Below are 16,240 nucleotides of genomic sequence, written 5' to 3'. Positions count from 1 at the left end.
TTATAAATATAGAGCATTTGCAGATGATATAATGTTTATAAATGAAAATCCCAAGCAAGTAACACCTTTGTTGTTAGTTAAAATACAAGAATATGGAGAACTGGCAGAACTTTATATTAATAAAGAAAAATCAAAACTTCTATATAAAATATGCAAGTAAATAAACAAAAGGAACTGCAGAAGCTAACGGGTTGTGAAGTTTCTTCTAAGGCAAAATAGTTGGGTGTGGAGATAACAATGAAGAATATTGATTTGTTTAAAAACAATTATGAGAAGCTATGGCGTAAAATGGATGAAGATATGATAAAATGGAATAAACTTGTCATTGCTGGGCAGAATAGCTGCAATTAAAATGAATATTCTGCCAAGAATAATGTATTTGTTTCAAACTATTCCGATTGTAAAAGACAGTAAACAATTTAATAGATGGCAAAGGAAAATCTTAAGAGTTTGTGTGGGCTGGGAAGAAACCAAGGATCAAAATGAAAATTTTAACAGATGCAAAAGAGAGGAGGAGGATTCCAACTACCAGATTTAAAATTATATCATGAAGCAGTTTGTTTAGTGTGGATAAAAGAATGGGTGACGCTGTTACACAAAAAACTCTTAGCGTTGGAAGGTCATAGAAATAAATTTGGCTAGCACGCCTATATGTATTATGGAGAAAAAGATGGATCGGTTTTTTTTTCTCACCATTATATTAGAAACAATTTGTTAAATACTTGGGTGAAATATAAGTAATATGGTGATGAGAGAAAGCCGTTATGGATAGTGCCAGCAGAAGTAATAAAAATAACAGCTGAGATGGGTGAAGAAAAGTGGTTGTCATATAATCAACTATTAAAAATACAAAGTGGCAAAATAGAATTGAAAACTGCTGAAGAGCTGAACAATAAATATGATTGGTTCCAAATGCAACAAATAAGAGCTTGGTGGAAAAGGATACTAAAACTGAAGGAATAAGAAAAGAGCAAACAGAAATGGAAAAAGTTCTGCTTGGAGATAATGAAAAATTAATTTCAAAACTATATAAATTACTGTTAAAATGGTCTACAGAAGATGAAGTAGTGAAATCTCAAATGATTAAGTGGGCAATTAATGTAAATAAAGAAATACAGATGGAAACTTGGGATTATTTGTGGAAGAAATTAAGCTTTTGACATGTCATAGTATCAAAGAGAACTGTTTTAAAATGATGTATAGATGGTATATGACTCCTAAAAAGTTGGCAAAGATGAACAATAAGATGCCAGATAGATGTTGGAAATGTAAAAACATGAAGGTTCTTTCTACCATATGTGGTGGACTTGTGAAAGAGCAAAAAAGTATTGGCAGATGATTCAACAAGAAATTTCTAGGATCTTGGGATATGAATTTAAGAAAGTGGCAGACTTTTCTGTTGGGATTACAAATGGAAAAATTTCCAAAAGAAGATAGAACTATAATTTGGTACTTGCTTTCAGCTGCTAGGACATTGTATGCGCAGTTGTAGAAGCAAGAAAAAATACCAGAGAAATGGGATTGGATTGTAAAAGTTATGACATGGAATGAAATGGACAAATTAACAAGAATTTTAAGAGACTATAATTTAGAAGTTTTTAAGATGGACTGGAAAAAGTTCAGAAGATATGTAGAAAAAGAGTGGAAATAAAAGGACATTGGACAATTTTTGATAATGATTAAGTATTAGGAGGAAGAAGGATATTAATTTTTGTTTTTATTAGTTACGGGTACCTTTAAATATTAGCATTTTAAGTAAATAACACCGGCGGGGGTCAAGTAATGGGGGGAGGGGTGGTTAGAAAGTAATATATGGAATAGATAAAAAGGAATTATTAATGATGCAAGAAATAGATATTGTTACCATATGTTACTAAATAAAATTGTTAAAAACCGAAAATGGTACAAAATCTTGATTCCACATGTCTGTTACATGACCCACAATGACGATGCTCAATGTGCAGGCACCTTCCACGGCAAAGTCTGAGGTAATCTCAGTTCTACAAGTCATCATGTAGTTATGATATATAATAAAAATATACGGAGAGCCAGTTTGATTGTAGTGGTTAAGTGCACAGACTCTTATTTGGAAGAACCGGGTTTGATTCCCCACTCCTCCACTTGTAACTGCTGGAATGGCCTTGGGTCAGCCATAGCTCATGCAGGAGTTGTTCTTGAAAGGGCAATTGCTGTGAGAGCTCTCTTAGCTCCACCTACCTCACAGGGTGTCTGTTATGGGTGGGGGAGGTTAAGGAGATTGTGATCGCTCTGAGACTCTGAGATTCAGAGTATAGGGCGGGATATAAATCCCATATCTTCTTTTTCACTTCAAAAGATGGTTTCTGTACTGTGAGAAATATAATGAGTTAACTAAAATGTGTTCTGATTCACTCTGCTTGCTTGTTTAGGTGCTTGTGAATTTAAAGACATTCAAACACCTTTCTGAAAGGGAAAATAATTAACTGACCTAAGACTGGACATATTTAGCTTTAGGGTTTGTAGAATCTTTCGGGCTCAAGTGCCGTGTTCTACTGGAGAAAGTTTTCCTTCCAGACGTTTTGTTCTCAGCTGCGGAGAACATCCTCAGTGGCGTTGCAGCCGGAGCAGGCGCTCTGACCTTCTTGGCTGCTGTGCGTTGAGTGGGGCCAGGAGTCAAGGCACAGCAGCCAAGGTCAGAGAGCCTACTCCGGCTGCAATGCCACTGAGGATGTTCTCCGCAGCTGAGAACGAAACGTCTGGAAGGAAAACTTTCTCCAGTAGAACACGGCACTTGAGCTCGAAAGATTCTACAAACCCTAATGATGTTACCAGCCGTGAAAACCTGAAATCTTTGATATTTAGCTTTATTTCATTAGAGTCATTTCTTGTTTCTAAATAGTTAAGAAATAAGTAGTATATTTAGGAAGGAAAGGAAAGCTCCCCTGTGCAAGCACCAGTCGTTTCTGACTCTGGAGTGATGTTGCTTTCACAACGTTTTCACGGCAGACTTTTTACGGGGTGGTTTACCATTGCCTTCCCCAGTCTTTTACACTTCCCCCCCAGCAAGCTGGCGCAGAATGGTAAAGCAGCAGTACTGCAGTACTGTGGTCTGAACTCTGCTCACGACCTGAGTTCGATTCCGGCGGCAGCTGGATTCAGTTAACCGGCCCAAAGTTGACTCAGCCTTCCATCCTTCCGAGGTTGGTAAAATGAGTACTCAGCTTGCTGGGGGGAAAGTGTAAAAGACTGGGGAAGGCAATGGCAAACCACCCCGTAAAAAGTCTGCCATGAAAACGTTGTGAAAGCAACGTCACCCCAGAGTCGGAAATGACTGGTGCTTGCACAGGGGACCTTTCCTTTCCTATTTTTTCCCCCTAGATGTCCTAATGCCTATTACTGTGGCATCATCTAGTCTTCTGGCCCAGGCAACAAACTCCACATATGTAGGGCTGAATCCTGATTCTTTTTCTTCCAGTCGCTCTGTGCATTATATCCTCACCACTTGCAGGAGCTCTCTAACTTGAAACACTAAGCTAAAAACGAAGTTGGGAATAAACACCACTGATGAAATGGAAACCTGCACTGACTGCGAATGTTTTTTGAGCTACTTTCTTTAATACAGAGGCAGTATAATTTTTCTACCGTCTGTATCAGATAGCAGAGGTTTCTATAGAAATGAGGTGATAGTTAAAGAGGACCACTACATTTTCAAGTTTACTGACATTATAGTATAGTCTGTAAATCAGCTTAGATACATCAGAATGAGAATACATAGAAGTACTTCACTAAATGGTAGATCTGATAACTTTCTAAAATGCATATTGTATTGTAACCATTTGGGCTTGATGTCCACATGGTTCTTTGTATCATTTGTCACATGCCACATTTTGCTTGCACCACGGTGATGGAAAATGCCTTTTAAAAAATCCTTTAAAAGTATCTTACTTTGCAAATGAACAATAAAGCAACATGTGACCAGACACAATTCAATGCAAGAGGAGCCTGATAAATTTCAAAAGTTTCTACCAGTTTCTCTCTTTCCTGAAATAGCCTTACCTCTATAGAGGTAAAGAACTCTAGAGCCATCAGAGCATGCAAAATCACCAGACTCATTGTATCATGCCAGATAATGCCAGAGAAAATAACTCATAGCAGACACAGCACGGGGAAGCAGAAATCCCACTCTTCCAAAACCATCACCTTTTAAAAGCATTCTAAGCATGCAGCCATCACTACCTAGGTGGCACAGAGTACTATAAGTAGATCGTGCACTGCATGAAGCTTTTCTGTCAGGTAAAACTAAGACAGGGCAACTTTTGGAGTGATCCAGAACTTGGCGGGTGGGGGGGGGGGGGAACGGCAAAATACTTTATAAACCTGCACCATATACCATGTTAATTGCCTTTTTTTCTAGGCTAAAAAGCCGAAAATGTGTTGCTGTTTTCATGCTGGTAAGATACTCTATCCCCTTGGTAGTTATAGTTGCCTGTTCTATACCTTTCTGATTTCTGTAATTTTGTGGTAGCACACAGTATTCAAAACACAGCCTTCTTCAGCAGTACCAAACATCACTTGTATAGTATGCTAACCCTTCCACATATATTGCTTCTTCTCACCCATGTTTTTTAGGGAGTGGGGGCTGGGGGGAGTGCCATTCATTCAAATACAAGGGAAGCAATCAGATAGCAGCATTGATTAGTACTGTCTTCCTTTTCAGGGATGTTGTACTGTTGAGGTTTGTGCACGTACAACTGTTGCTTTCCATATAGCTCTCTGAAACCCCACTCCCTGCATTCATATGCATCCCCCATAATGTGAACAGAGGGACCTACATGAAGGTTAAGTTAGATTTCCATTCGTTTTTAAAGAGAGAGAAAAACAATAGATAAGGTTGGAATGTATCCTAGTCAAAAAAGGGTCATCATCATAATGCACAAGGGACCAAAGTTTCCAAAACAAAATGGAAAGCATGAAAGATGAGGAAGAACACTAAGCTGATTCAACAGAAAATATTTCACAATGCTATAAATATTGATGCGGAGTGAAACTTGCAAAGCATTTTAGCCAATTTTCACTCGTAACTTGTGAAAAAAAATATTAAGATGATAAATGATAAAGTGGTTGCTTAGAATACACACTGAATGATCACATGCAAGGCAAGACAGTACACAGAACTTTTTCTACCACATTTACCCTAAAGCTAAACTTCAAACTGCTTCCAAAATAGTTGTGTACTGTTCTTTCAAGCTTATTTTGGTTCTCAAGCCAAACAGCAAGTTAAAGCTTAGTGAAAAGGCATCTCATTGGAGAAATGGCAGCTTCTTCTTTCCACTCTGGAACACACCTGGTGAGCTTGTAGGCAGCATGAAAAGACACCACCACTAGTAAAAAGCAGCCTGAATTCTAAGCTAAAAACGTTTGACATTCAAACCGTCGGAAGTAGGATACATGGAGCTAAACATCTCTATCCCTTTTATCCCTGAGACTTTTAACATCAGGGGGATACCAAAATGAGCATGCTTTCTAGCTTCCCAATTCGGAGATATTCACAGCAGAAAGGAACATAAACCCAATAAATATTGAAAGAGGGCAGGATGCAGCTATAGAAAGCAAGCACCATTGTTAATTTTTCACTCTTTTGTTCCTCACTCAGCATTCTTCTTCTTTGTGACAGAAAAATTATGTGGTGGATAACTTGATCAAAGGAACCTTGTGCAATTCTAGGCTACAATACGTAGACTGAACAGTGTTAATGCTTCTACAGTTTTTTCTATCCTGTTATTTGTCTTACTATAAATGTACCATTATTTTGATCTGCAAAGCATCACAGGAGAGCGCTGGTGTGAGAGATGACCACTGTAAGATCATGCTGGTAGACTGCCTTTCTTTGAAGGCATCCGGGGGCATTGGTTCCTGCAATATTCTCTCTAGAAACACCAAGCTGGGTCTCAAACATATTTGCTCCTTGGAAACAAGCTGGAATGCCGACCGATAAATGGAGCTAGAATTAGTTGAATGTTGTGGATTACCCCATCAAGACTTACCATCCAACTACTTTTTTCAGATATCTTTTTTTCAGATATGCAGATATGTGGAGACCAATACAATAATGCATTAGGTAAAGATGGGAGGGGGGGTTGTTTTTATTTTTTTGAGCAGGAGCACAGTTCTGGCTGGCTTGGCTAGGGCTCCAGCTCAAAATAAGGTCTCCAGCAGAGGGAAGGAACTAGGCAGCTACACACTCCTAGACCGTGTGCTCTGTCCTCTCTGCTGCCTCCAGCAGGCTTCCAAAGAGAGAGAGAGATACAGAGCTGCCCACAAGTGCCTCTCCCAGGAGAAGCTGGGCCTTCCCTGCCCACTATGCTGCACATGGCTCTTCAGCTGTTTTTGTTTTTTGGGTAGTGGGGGGGGTGGGAAGGGGGTTAAACAAAGTCTCTTACTGAGCTATGTGAGAACACAAATCTACGAAATGCAGCTGATGGCACTGTACTGTTCTGTGTCAATATGTGGAAAGTAACCTACTGAACGGGTGATGTCACTTCCGGTGATGTCAGGGGTTGTGGCCTAATATACAAATAAATTCCTGTTGGACTTTTTCTACAAAAAAAAAAAACCCTGGATAAATGAACAGCCCTCCAAAAATAAATAGGAAAAAAGAAACCCAAGAGACCCCGCCAAAAAAAATTGGAAAAAGAGACCCAAGCAGACACAGCCAAGTTTCTTGAGTTGTTCCCATTAGCTTTGAAGAGAAAGAAAGCACACAGTTCTAACAGAAAGAAATCATCCCCACTCCTTCCCAGCAAACTTTTTGGTTTCTTATATAACAGGCAAAAATGGTGTGATGAGGAAGTATCCCATTCTTTGAATCAATCGGCAAGTTTTGACCCTGCCTCATAGATCAAATAGAAGGTATTCCCCCAAGATGCAAGAGGGTCCCTCTTGATACCATATCACATATATTATATCCATTTTACTCCACCCTCCCTTCAAGGAGCTCACTGTAGCACACACTAAGAGGGAAAAAAAACATTGCTGAGACACTTTGTTACTGAGCTAGTTTGGTGTAGTGGTTAAGAGCGTAGACTCTAATTCGCCACATACAGCTGCTGGTGTGACCTTGGGTCAGTCACAAGTTCTCTCAGAGCTATTCTCAAAAGAGCAGTTCTCAAAAGAGCTCTCTCAGCCCCACTCTACTTCACAGAGCGTCTGTTATAGGGAAGGGAAGGGAAAAGAAATTGTAAGATACTCTGAGATTCTGAGTGAAGAGTGGGATCTGAATCCAATCTCCTCCTCCTCTTCAAGTCCTATCCAGCAGCATCTGGACTGAGGCAGCTTGGTGGTACTGATGTTGTTAGACCTATCGGCTGCGTTCGATACGGTCAACCATCGGTTGCTGACCAGCCGCCTCTCCGACACGGATTCCGAGGTTGGCCTTGCAATGGCTTTGCTCTTCCTAGATGGTCGGGGACAAAGGGTGGCAATTGGGGGAGAGTCGTCCTGGAGGCACGAACTTAATTGTGGAGTGCGGTGCCTCAGGAGGCGGTACTCTCCCCGATGTTGTTCAACATCTACATGTGCCCCCTTGCTCAGATTTCCCGGAGGTAAGGGTAGGGCTGCCACCAGTACGCTGATGACACACAGCTCTATCTGCTGATGGACGGCCGGCCTGGCTGTGTCCCAGAAAATCTGGACCTGGCATAGCAAGCTGTGGCAGAATGGCTTAGGCTGAGTCACTTAAAGCTGAATCCAAGGAAGACAGAGGTCCTTTGCCTGAGTCGCGGCAGTCTGGGCAGGGAAATCCCCTTACCAGCATTTGATGGTGCGCCACTAACAATGGCGCACAAGGTCAGAAGCTTGGGGGTGCTGTTGGAGCCTGCCTTGACAATGGAGGCCCACATAGCAGCCACTGCTAAATCCACATTTTTCCATCTTAGACGGTTGAGGGAGCTGGTCCCCTTCCTTGAACATGGTGACCTGGCAACAGTGATCCATGCAATGGTCACCTCGAAATTGGACTACTGTAATGCCCTCTGCTTGAAGCTGCCCCTGTCTCAAATCCAGAAACTACAGCTAGTGCAGAACGCGGTGCCCAGGCTGCTATTGGGGCTTCCCAGGTGGGAGCACATACAGCCAGGACTGCGGGAACTGCATTGGCTGCCAATAGTATACCAGATTCGCTACAAGCTGCTGGTTATCACCTTTAAAGCCCTGTATGACCTAGAACCTGCCTACCTTAGGGACTGTCTCTCCCCACACGTTCCCCAAAGGGTACTTAGATCTGGATTTCAAAATCTATTAGCGATCCCTGGGCTGAAGGAGGCCAAATTAAAGACCACTAGAGAGCGGGCCTTCTCGACTGCAGCCCCCTTCTGGTGGAATAAACTACCAGAGGAAGTGAGGGTCTTGCGGAACCTTGCCCAGTTCCACAAGGCCTGTAAAACCACTCTCTTCCAGTTGGCTTTCAACTGACACTGAGCCTTGTATTGTAGGGAAATTGCAGAAATACTGTCGCCATTGAAATTATATAACATCAAAGAGACTAGCACCAAATTATTCTATTTTAATTATTGAATGTGTAATTTTATAATATGTATGGATTTTAATTGCCTTTTGTGGTTTTATACTGTGAGCCACCCTAACAAGGAAAGGAACATTCAGTCATAGGAGGTGCATAACTTTAATCCACTACGTATTTCTTCTAGCTAGTCACTTCACAAATGTAACCCATATTACTCTCCCTAAGCAGATTCTGCCAGATAGTCTTTTCTATAACCTCCCCTATCTAGTGTACCCTATCCACAAATTTATTATAGGGATACTTACTATAACTATGTATATGCAAATATTCATACTTATATGTGTGTATATATACACACATATACCTATATATGCTTGCACATACATGCACAAATGTGCATACACGTATACACACAATCAAATTAAAGAAGTCTCCCACCAAAACAGTATTCTACTTAAAAAGATGCCTAAAACCTCAGAATTAGGATCAACAATGAGCCATATCATGTGTATTTTATTTACACCTGAAAACAGTAAACATCACAGCACAGCAATGTGCATATCATTATAAAATAAGTCCATAGTTTACTTCAAAGGCTTATGCAGTTTCCAAAATGTGTTCTAAAAATTTAATTTTACTTGAATAGTCATAGATATAATAATAATAATAATAATAATAATAATAATAATAATTTTTTATTTCTATCCCGCCCTCCCCGCCGGGGCAGGCTCAGGGCGGCTCACAACATAATGTGCATACACATGCAGATAAGCAACTGATGAAACCCAGAGATCAAAATACATTCAGGTTCTGTATATGAACTAATTTTATGGTTTGATACTGCTATGACATCAGTTCTTAGAAGATTTTAATGGGCAATCAAAGTGTATTGAGATTTTTATTGTTCTTAGGAAATGCATATGTACAATAAGTTGTTACTTTGATAAGGCTCACTGTTAATTCTCTCTTACATTTGGACCAAAATCAAGAATATCGACACTGATTAAGAGTTTGTGCATGCTGAGCAAACACTTACCAAGAATGTTGACCCTTGACATGAAGCTATAACTGAGTGAGTTGTGTCTCCCAGTTGGACTGACAGCTCCCAGTTACTTGCATCAGGTTTAATTACAGACACTCTATATCATCAAGGGGGAAAAAAGAGGGGGGGTCCTATTTTAATTTTTATTGCTGAAAGGTTATGTTTTATCACAGTTTTTTTTTATTTAACCAATACCAAAGATTTAAAAACACATTTATTATCCCACCACCACCACTTACAACAAAATCATTACATAAAACATCAATATCAACATTTTGAGGCCACAACCTTCAAGCCACACTGAGCTCTCCAGACAGACAGGTCTCTGAAGTGGACCTCCCAAAGCTTCACTGTAATGTATTTTGGACTCTGTTACAGTCTGCTGACCATTTTTAGGCTAAGGGATTTTCAAAGCATTTGCAATGTTTGTCAAGATATTCTTACAGTTTCCATTAGAGCCACTTGGCTCTGGTTTTATGAAAATTCAGAGCTATTGTGTTAAATCCAGCAATCTGTCAATGGAAGGTGCTGACAGTCTCAGATCTTACAGGTTTTCATTGGCCTTCCCGCAGTCTTTTCTGCACCTAGGAAAGTTTTTTCCAAAGGTGGGAGGGGCATGGAGTCACAGTGGTAGCCAACCTCCAGGTGGCTGAACATCACCCAATATTACAACTGATCTCCAAGTGGCAGAGATCAATTCACCTGAAGAAAATGGTTGTTTTGGAAGGTGGACACTATGGTATTATGCTTTCCTCTCTAAATCCTGCCATCCTCAGTATCCACTTCTCAAAATCTCCAGATATTTCCCAACCCGGAGCTGGTGTCTAAGTAGTAGCAATGCAAGTCAGGAGGCTGCAGTGAGGAATGGGAAGAAGGCAAAATTGCTCCCTTTTGCCCCTTTCATAAGCAAAACTCCTTGTATTGGTTCCAATCCAGAGACACATGTACCCTTGACTGTACATTTTCCTATCACTTCAAGAATAGCCTGCTCAAACTTTCATTTAAATCCCAAATTTCATGGCAATTTTAAATTCACACCAATAATCTGCAAAAAAGGAAGGGTTTAATACATGCCATCTCCTCCCAACCATAAACTGGTCTTGAATATCAAACTTTCATTTTAGATCCCAGATTTCATGGTAATGTTATATTCACACCAATAATTTGCAAAGAGAAGAGGGTTTAATATACGCCATCTCCTCCCAACCATAAACTGGCCTTGAATATTATGTAAAAATCCATCATTCCTTTTTCTACTATCACTGCTGCCACTGAAAGATCTTTAAGGAATAGTAGCCAAATCCAATTATTGTAAGTGTCAATCATGAATAAAGTTCCATATAATAACGCTAGATTTGTTGCAGTTTGTACAGTATTATCTTTTTTTCCAATGTTAGTTTTGCTAGCTACCCTGAACATGCCAATAAAAAGATGGAATATTACAAAACAATTAATAAGCCTTCTAGCACTGGAGGGAGTCCAGAGAAGTATGTAATCATATCCTTACTGAGAGCATCTCTTAACATGCTTGAACATTAATTGCTTTTGTGTTATTGATAAAAGCAGCAATAGGAAGACAAAAAATGTAGAATTTTGGTCTTAGCATATTGGTGGGAGGGCAGGGAAGAAATACTTTCCAATGCCTGTTTCAAAGGACACTTTCTTCCTACCCAGAATTAAACTTTGTTGGTCTTAAAGGTGCCACTGGACTCAAACCTTGTTCTATTACTGCAGCATATTGCTAAAACAGGTTTAAGAGTCCTGTTCTGAAAATGTCAAAGCACAGGAATGGTCTCTGAACATCTTTATGAAAAGCTAGCAAATGGAAGATGACTAGTGAAGAGCAGACCACCATAGAAACCAGTAATGATGTGGTTTGTCTAAGTCAATATTTTCAGACGATGATGGTTTCCCAATGCAACCTTTATACTTTTCATCAACTCCCTGCAGAAATGCTCAGACTAACTGGTTTGTCCTTTCAGATTGTCCTTAAACTGTATTCTGCTGTGATGTTTCAGACATTTGACAATAGTTAGGCTGTGCCAGCTGCTTACTGCGCTCATCATAATTTCACATGGTTACCCTGTGCTCCCTCCTCTCTTCCTTTTCAGTTGGCTACCTGTTCATTACCATAATTGGCCCACTTTTCTCCTTGAGTTCTTCCCCTGTGGTCGCATGCCCCTGTTATCACTGAACATATGCTTAGTGATTTCATTATGACAGAAATCTATTTGTCTCCTCCTCTTTATATACTTCAAATAATCTCCTAATATAGCATTTCCTTGTTGAAAAGGAAAAGCTGAATTAAAAATGATAAAAGCTGATAAAGAAAAAATGCTATCGAGAGCTCTCTTTGGTCTTTAGCAGAAGAACATTCAAGTTTTTCAGTGTACATAATCTATTAGATAGATATTAACACCAAATAAGAGATGGGCAGGCTTGCCCACAGCCATATCATACAAATGTGAGACAATAATGTTTAACGGGAATTGACCACAGCTTCACTGCCTGATGAGTGGCAGCTTTCTAAGTTTAGACTAGGTCAGCAATTTGTAAAAATGAATAACTATTGAAGTAATAAGTAAGGTCCAATTCTTATGTTCCCAAACTGATGTGAAATCAAATTTGAAACTGTGTTGAATCTGCATTATACTGTTTGTGTGAAACAATGAAGGAAAAGCTGATGCCTCAATGGCAGAGCACATGCTCTGCATCTGGAACAGCCAAGGTTTCATCCTCAGGCATTTTTCAAAGAATCTCAGGTAACTGGAAAATATCCCTGCCTGAGAACCTGTAAAGCCAGCCAGAGTAAGCAGTACAGAGCTCGCATGGATCAAATAAAATGCTATATGAAGATCCCCCAATGTTTGCCAAAGCGCTAGAAACTTACTTGAAAGAGTGAGTGCGTGAGCGAAGGTGTTTCCTCAGAGGGTGCAAGTCATGAAATTGTCCTCAAACTAGACCCACATAGTGCTTAGCTGACTTAATTTACTTTTATTGGTTCCTTGTTGCCAGAATTATGTTCTAAAATTATACTGAGATGGAAGGATGGACCAGCAACCTACTGAGTTTTTCACTGCACAGGAGCAAGTAATTATTTCACAGAGGACGATTTTTGAGGGGGGGGGGAGGGGATTCAGCACTATTGGATTTTGAGAGAATAAACAGCCTACTTTCCTTCACTCTCAGAAGCCTTTTGTTTCCTAGCAAACTTCTGAGGAAGTGCACTTTGAAGAAATATCTGCTCAGTGGGCCTTTGTGTGCAGCTTGCAACTGACAGCGCAAGGCTGTTGCGTCTTCTTTGGGGCAGCAAATGCCTCCTCCAATCTCTACACTTACACCCACTTATCTATGCTCTATTTGGTTTGCCATCAGCCTATCTTATTTTCACATGTTTATGGACTATTATCATTCTATAGCTGTAGAGTACAGAACAGTTATGTTTTTCATTTTTTGCATTTCATTCTGAGTTCTAGTTCAACCGACTTCAATCAGTGTTTACTGCTTTGGTAGAAGGATATATATATATTTTTTTCTCTATCATACCAGCATGGTGGTCTACAACTACCATACAGTTTGGATATATAAAACAACTGCACTGATATGCCTGCGCATACATGTTAGGCAAAGAAAGTTAGGCAAATGAAAAGCACCACCAATAAAGTCACTAATTTGAATATATTTCCACAAATATCACAAGGCAAGGAATGTTTGTTAACATGCCATACATCCTAAAAAAAAAGTGATTTGTTTCTTTTACAAGCATTAAGTACAATGAGAAATGTTATTTTTCCAGAATGAGGCTTCTCCCTTAGCAAAAGAGAGTCACTGGATCCAACCCAAGTAACAGACATGAAGAGGCACATACCAGAACAAATTTGAGGAAGATTATCTCTCTAAGTTAGCTGAATCTGATGAAGGCAGAGGTCCTTTGCCTGAGTCGTGGTGGTCTGGGCAGGGAAATCCCCTTACCAGCTTTTGATGGTGAGCCACTGACAATGGCACACAAGGTCAGAAGCTTGGGAGTGCCGCCGGAGCCTGCCTTGACAATAGAGGCCCAGATAGCAGGCACTGCTAAATCCACATTCTTTCATCTTAGGTGGGTGAGACAGTTGGCCTCCTTCCTTGAGCGCGACGACATGGCAACTGTGATCCATGCAACTGTCACCTTGAGGCTGGACTACTGTAATGCCCTCTACTTGGGGCTGCCCTTGTCTTGAACCCGGAAACTCCAGCTAGTGCAGAACGCAGTGGCCAGGCTGCTATTGGGGCTTCCCAGGTGGAAGCACATACAGCTGAGCCTGCAGGAACTGCACTAGCTGCCAGTAGTATATTGGATTTGCTAGAAGGTGCTGGTCATTACCTTTAAAGCCCTATATGGCCAAGCACCTGCTTACCTTAGGGACCGTCTCTCCCCACACGTTCCCCAGAGAGCACTTAGATCTGGATCTCAAAACCTACTAGTGATCCCTAGACTGAGGAAGGCTAGACTACAATCTACCAGAGAGAGGGCCTTCTTGGTAGCAGCCCCCTACTGGTGGAACCAGCTACCAGAGGACATGAGGGCCTTGTGGGACCTCACCCAGTTCTGCAAGGCCTGTAAAACCACACTCTTCCGGCTAGCCTTTAACTGATCTAGAGTTATCGTACTGTGGGAGCAAATGTAAGAATACTGCAGCCATCGGAAGTGAAACAAGTACAAATGATATCAGCACCAGATAGTTTTAATTATTGATTTTTAAATTGTCATACTAATGTCATGCTATTTTTAAATTGATTGCTTTATTTTGTTGCTGTGAGCCGCCCTGAGCCTGCTTTGGCGGGGAGGGCGGGATATAAATCAAATCAATAAATATATTTCAAGATATTAAACTTTACGTTTTCTACGTTTAGCAAACACTATTAAAATGCTTTTTAGACCACAATCCCCATAATACTTACTGTGTATGACACTTTACAAGTGGTGAATGATTAGCATAACAACTAAAGGCCAACAGAAAGTAATCACCTGGTATGGGCCTACTATGATGTCACTGTTAAGGTGTATGATACAGGGGTAACATGTAGCCAACACATTGTTTTACTTCTAAATCGAATAAATCAGATGCCCATTCAAAGAAAGATGGAGTAGCCATAATTCTTACTCCTATAAATATCCATAGATGCTTCCATGGCTACAGTCAGAATTCCCATTTCTTTGGTAGTATTTGTACTTATTTTTGTAAAAGAAATCACTTGTGAGTTCAGATGTAAGGTGCATCAAATAAAATTAAGAACATAATGTTCTAGATCTAGTTAACCTCACTAAACATTCATACTGTACAGGACTTTAACATATCCAAAGTTCTCCATATGCCATAAGCTTTAGAAAATACAACATTGGCTCTTCCCTTGCTTGCAATTCATGCCTGCCATTAACAGAAAAAGCCTATGGTTTTGTTTGTTACCACCGAAACTGTTAAAGAGAGTACGATATGCATGCATGTAGTAATCCTGATATAAAAGAAATGATCCATTAACATTCTTTTCAAGTCTTTAAACACAAGCCAGTGTTCCATAGAGGTAGTAATCAAGGGTGGATGATGCTGCTGTAGTGGAAGAAAGGGATACAAGGAAAAAGAAAATCTTTGTTTTGGAGGAGGAAGACTGACAGAGTTAGTGCTTAAGGTGGAAGAATGGGATACCACCAAGGAAGTCCAGGGCCGCTACACAACGGCAGGCAATGGCAAACTACCTCTGCTCCTTTTTTGCTTTTAAAACCCCATGGGGTTGCCATGTTGGCTATGGCTTGAAATTCTACTACACTCTAGGGTTGCCAGGTCCAACTCAAGAAACATCTGGGGACTTTGGGGGTGGAGCCAGGAGCAAGGGTGTGACAAGCATGATTGAACTCCGAAGTGAGTTCTGGCCATCTTACTTAAAGGGACCACATGCCTTTTAAATGCCTTAAATGTTATTGCCACTTAGTCTTCTATTGAACATATTTGTAAGATTTTGTTTCAATACATTCTTAGTTATTTGGTCACTATAACTTCAGTTGTGCTGTCCTTATCCTACAAGTGACCTCTCTCCCTTTACGCAACTGGAGATTGGCAGGAAAGGAAAGGAAAGGAAAGGAAAGGAAAGGAAAGGAAAGGAAAGGAAAGGAAAGGAAAGGAAAGGAAAGGAAAGGAAAGGAAAGGAAAGGAAAGGAAAGGAAAGGAAAGGAAAGGAAAGGAAAGGAAAGGAAAGGAAAGGAAAGGAAAGGTCCCATGTGTAAGACCAGTCATTTCGGACTCTGAGGTGACGTTGCTTTCACAATGTTTTCATGGCAGACTTTTTACGGGGTGGTTTGCCATTGCCTTCCCCAGTCTTTTACACTTTGCCCCCAGCAACCTGGGTACTCATTTTACCAACCTCGGAAGGATGGAAGGCTGAGTCAACCTTGGCCCGGCTACCTGAATTCGTCGGAATCAAACTCAGGTCGTGAACAGAGAGTTCAGACCACAGTACTGCAGTACTGCTGCTTTACCACTCTGCACCACGGGGCCGCTGTGGAGATTGGCAACCCTACTATAAATTACTCTATGAGAAAGAAAAATTATGAAGGAACCAGTTACAATGGAGGAGTGGAATGAGGGACAGTATGATGGCCAAGTTGAAGAGAGTTACAAAACATTTGTCTATACAACCAATATTAGATGTGAAGGCTATCAGAGAAC

The 16,240-nt window shown here is 40.5% G+C and overlaps 1 protein-coding gene across 1 annotated transcript in view; it reads right to left on the bottom strand.

Moving 5' to 3' along the window:
• Positions 1-16,240, bottom strand: part of PCCA (propionyl-CoA carboxylase subunit alpha) — a 336,154-nt gene that overhangs the window by 132,120 nt on the left and 187,794 nt on the right. The window contains exon 19 of the mRNA XM_060233665.1: positions 9,534-9,636. Coding sequence (XP_060089648.1) covers positions 9,534-9,636 — 103 coding nt within the window. The remainder of the gene's footprint in view (positions 1-9,533; positions 9,637-16,240) is intronic.

The sequence above is a fragment of the Heteronotia binoei genome, chromosome 3 (assembly GCF_032191835.1).
Source record: "Heteronotia binoei isolate CCM8104 ecotype False Entrance Well chromosome 3, APGP_CSIRO_Hbin_v1, whole genome shotgun sequence".
Taxonomy (NCBI): domain Eukaryota; kingdom Metazoa; phylum Chordata; class Lepidosauria; order Squamata; family Gekkonidae; genus Heteronotia; species Heteronotia binoei.
Note: the sequence above shows the minus strand (reverse complement) of the source record. Positions and strands in the feature narration are given on the sequence as shown.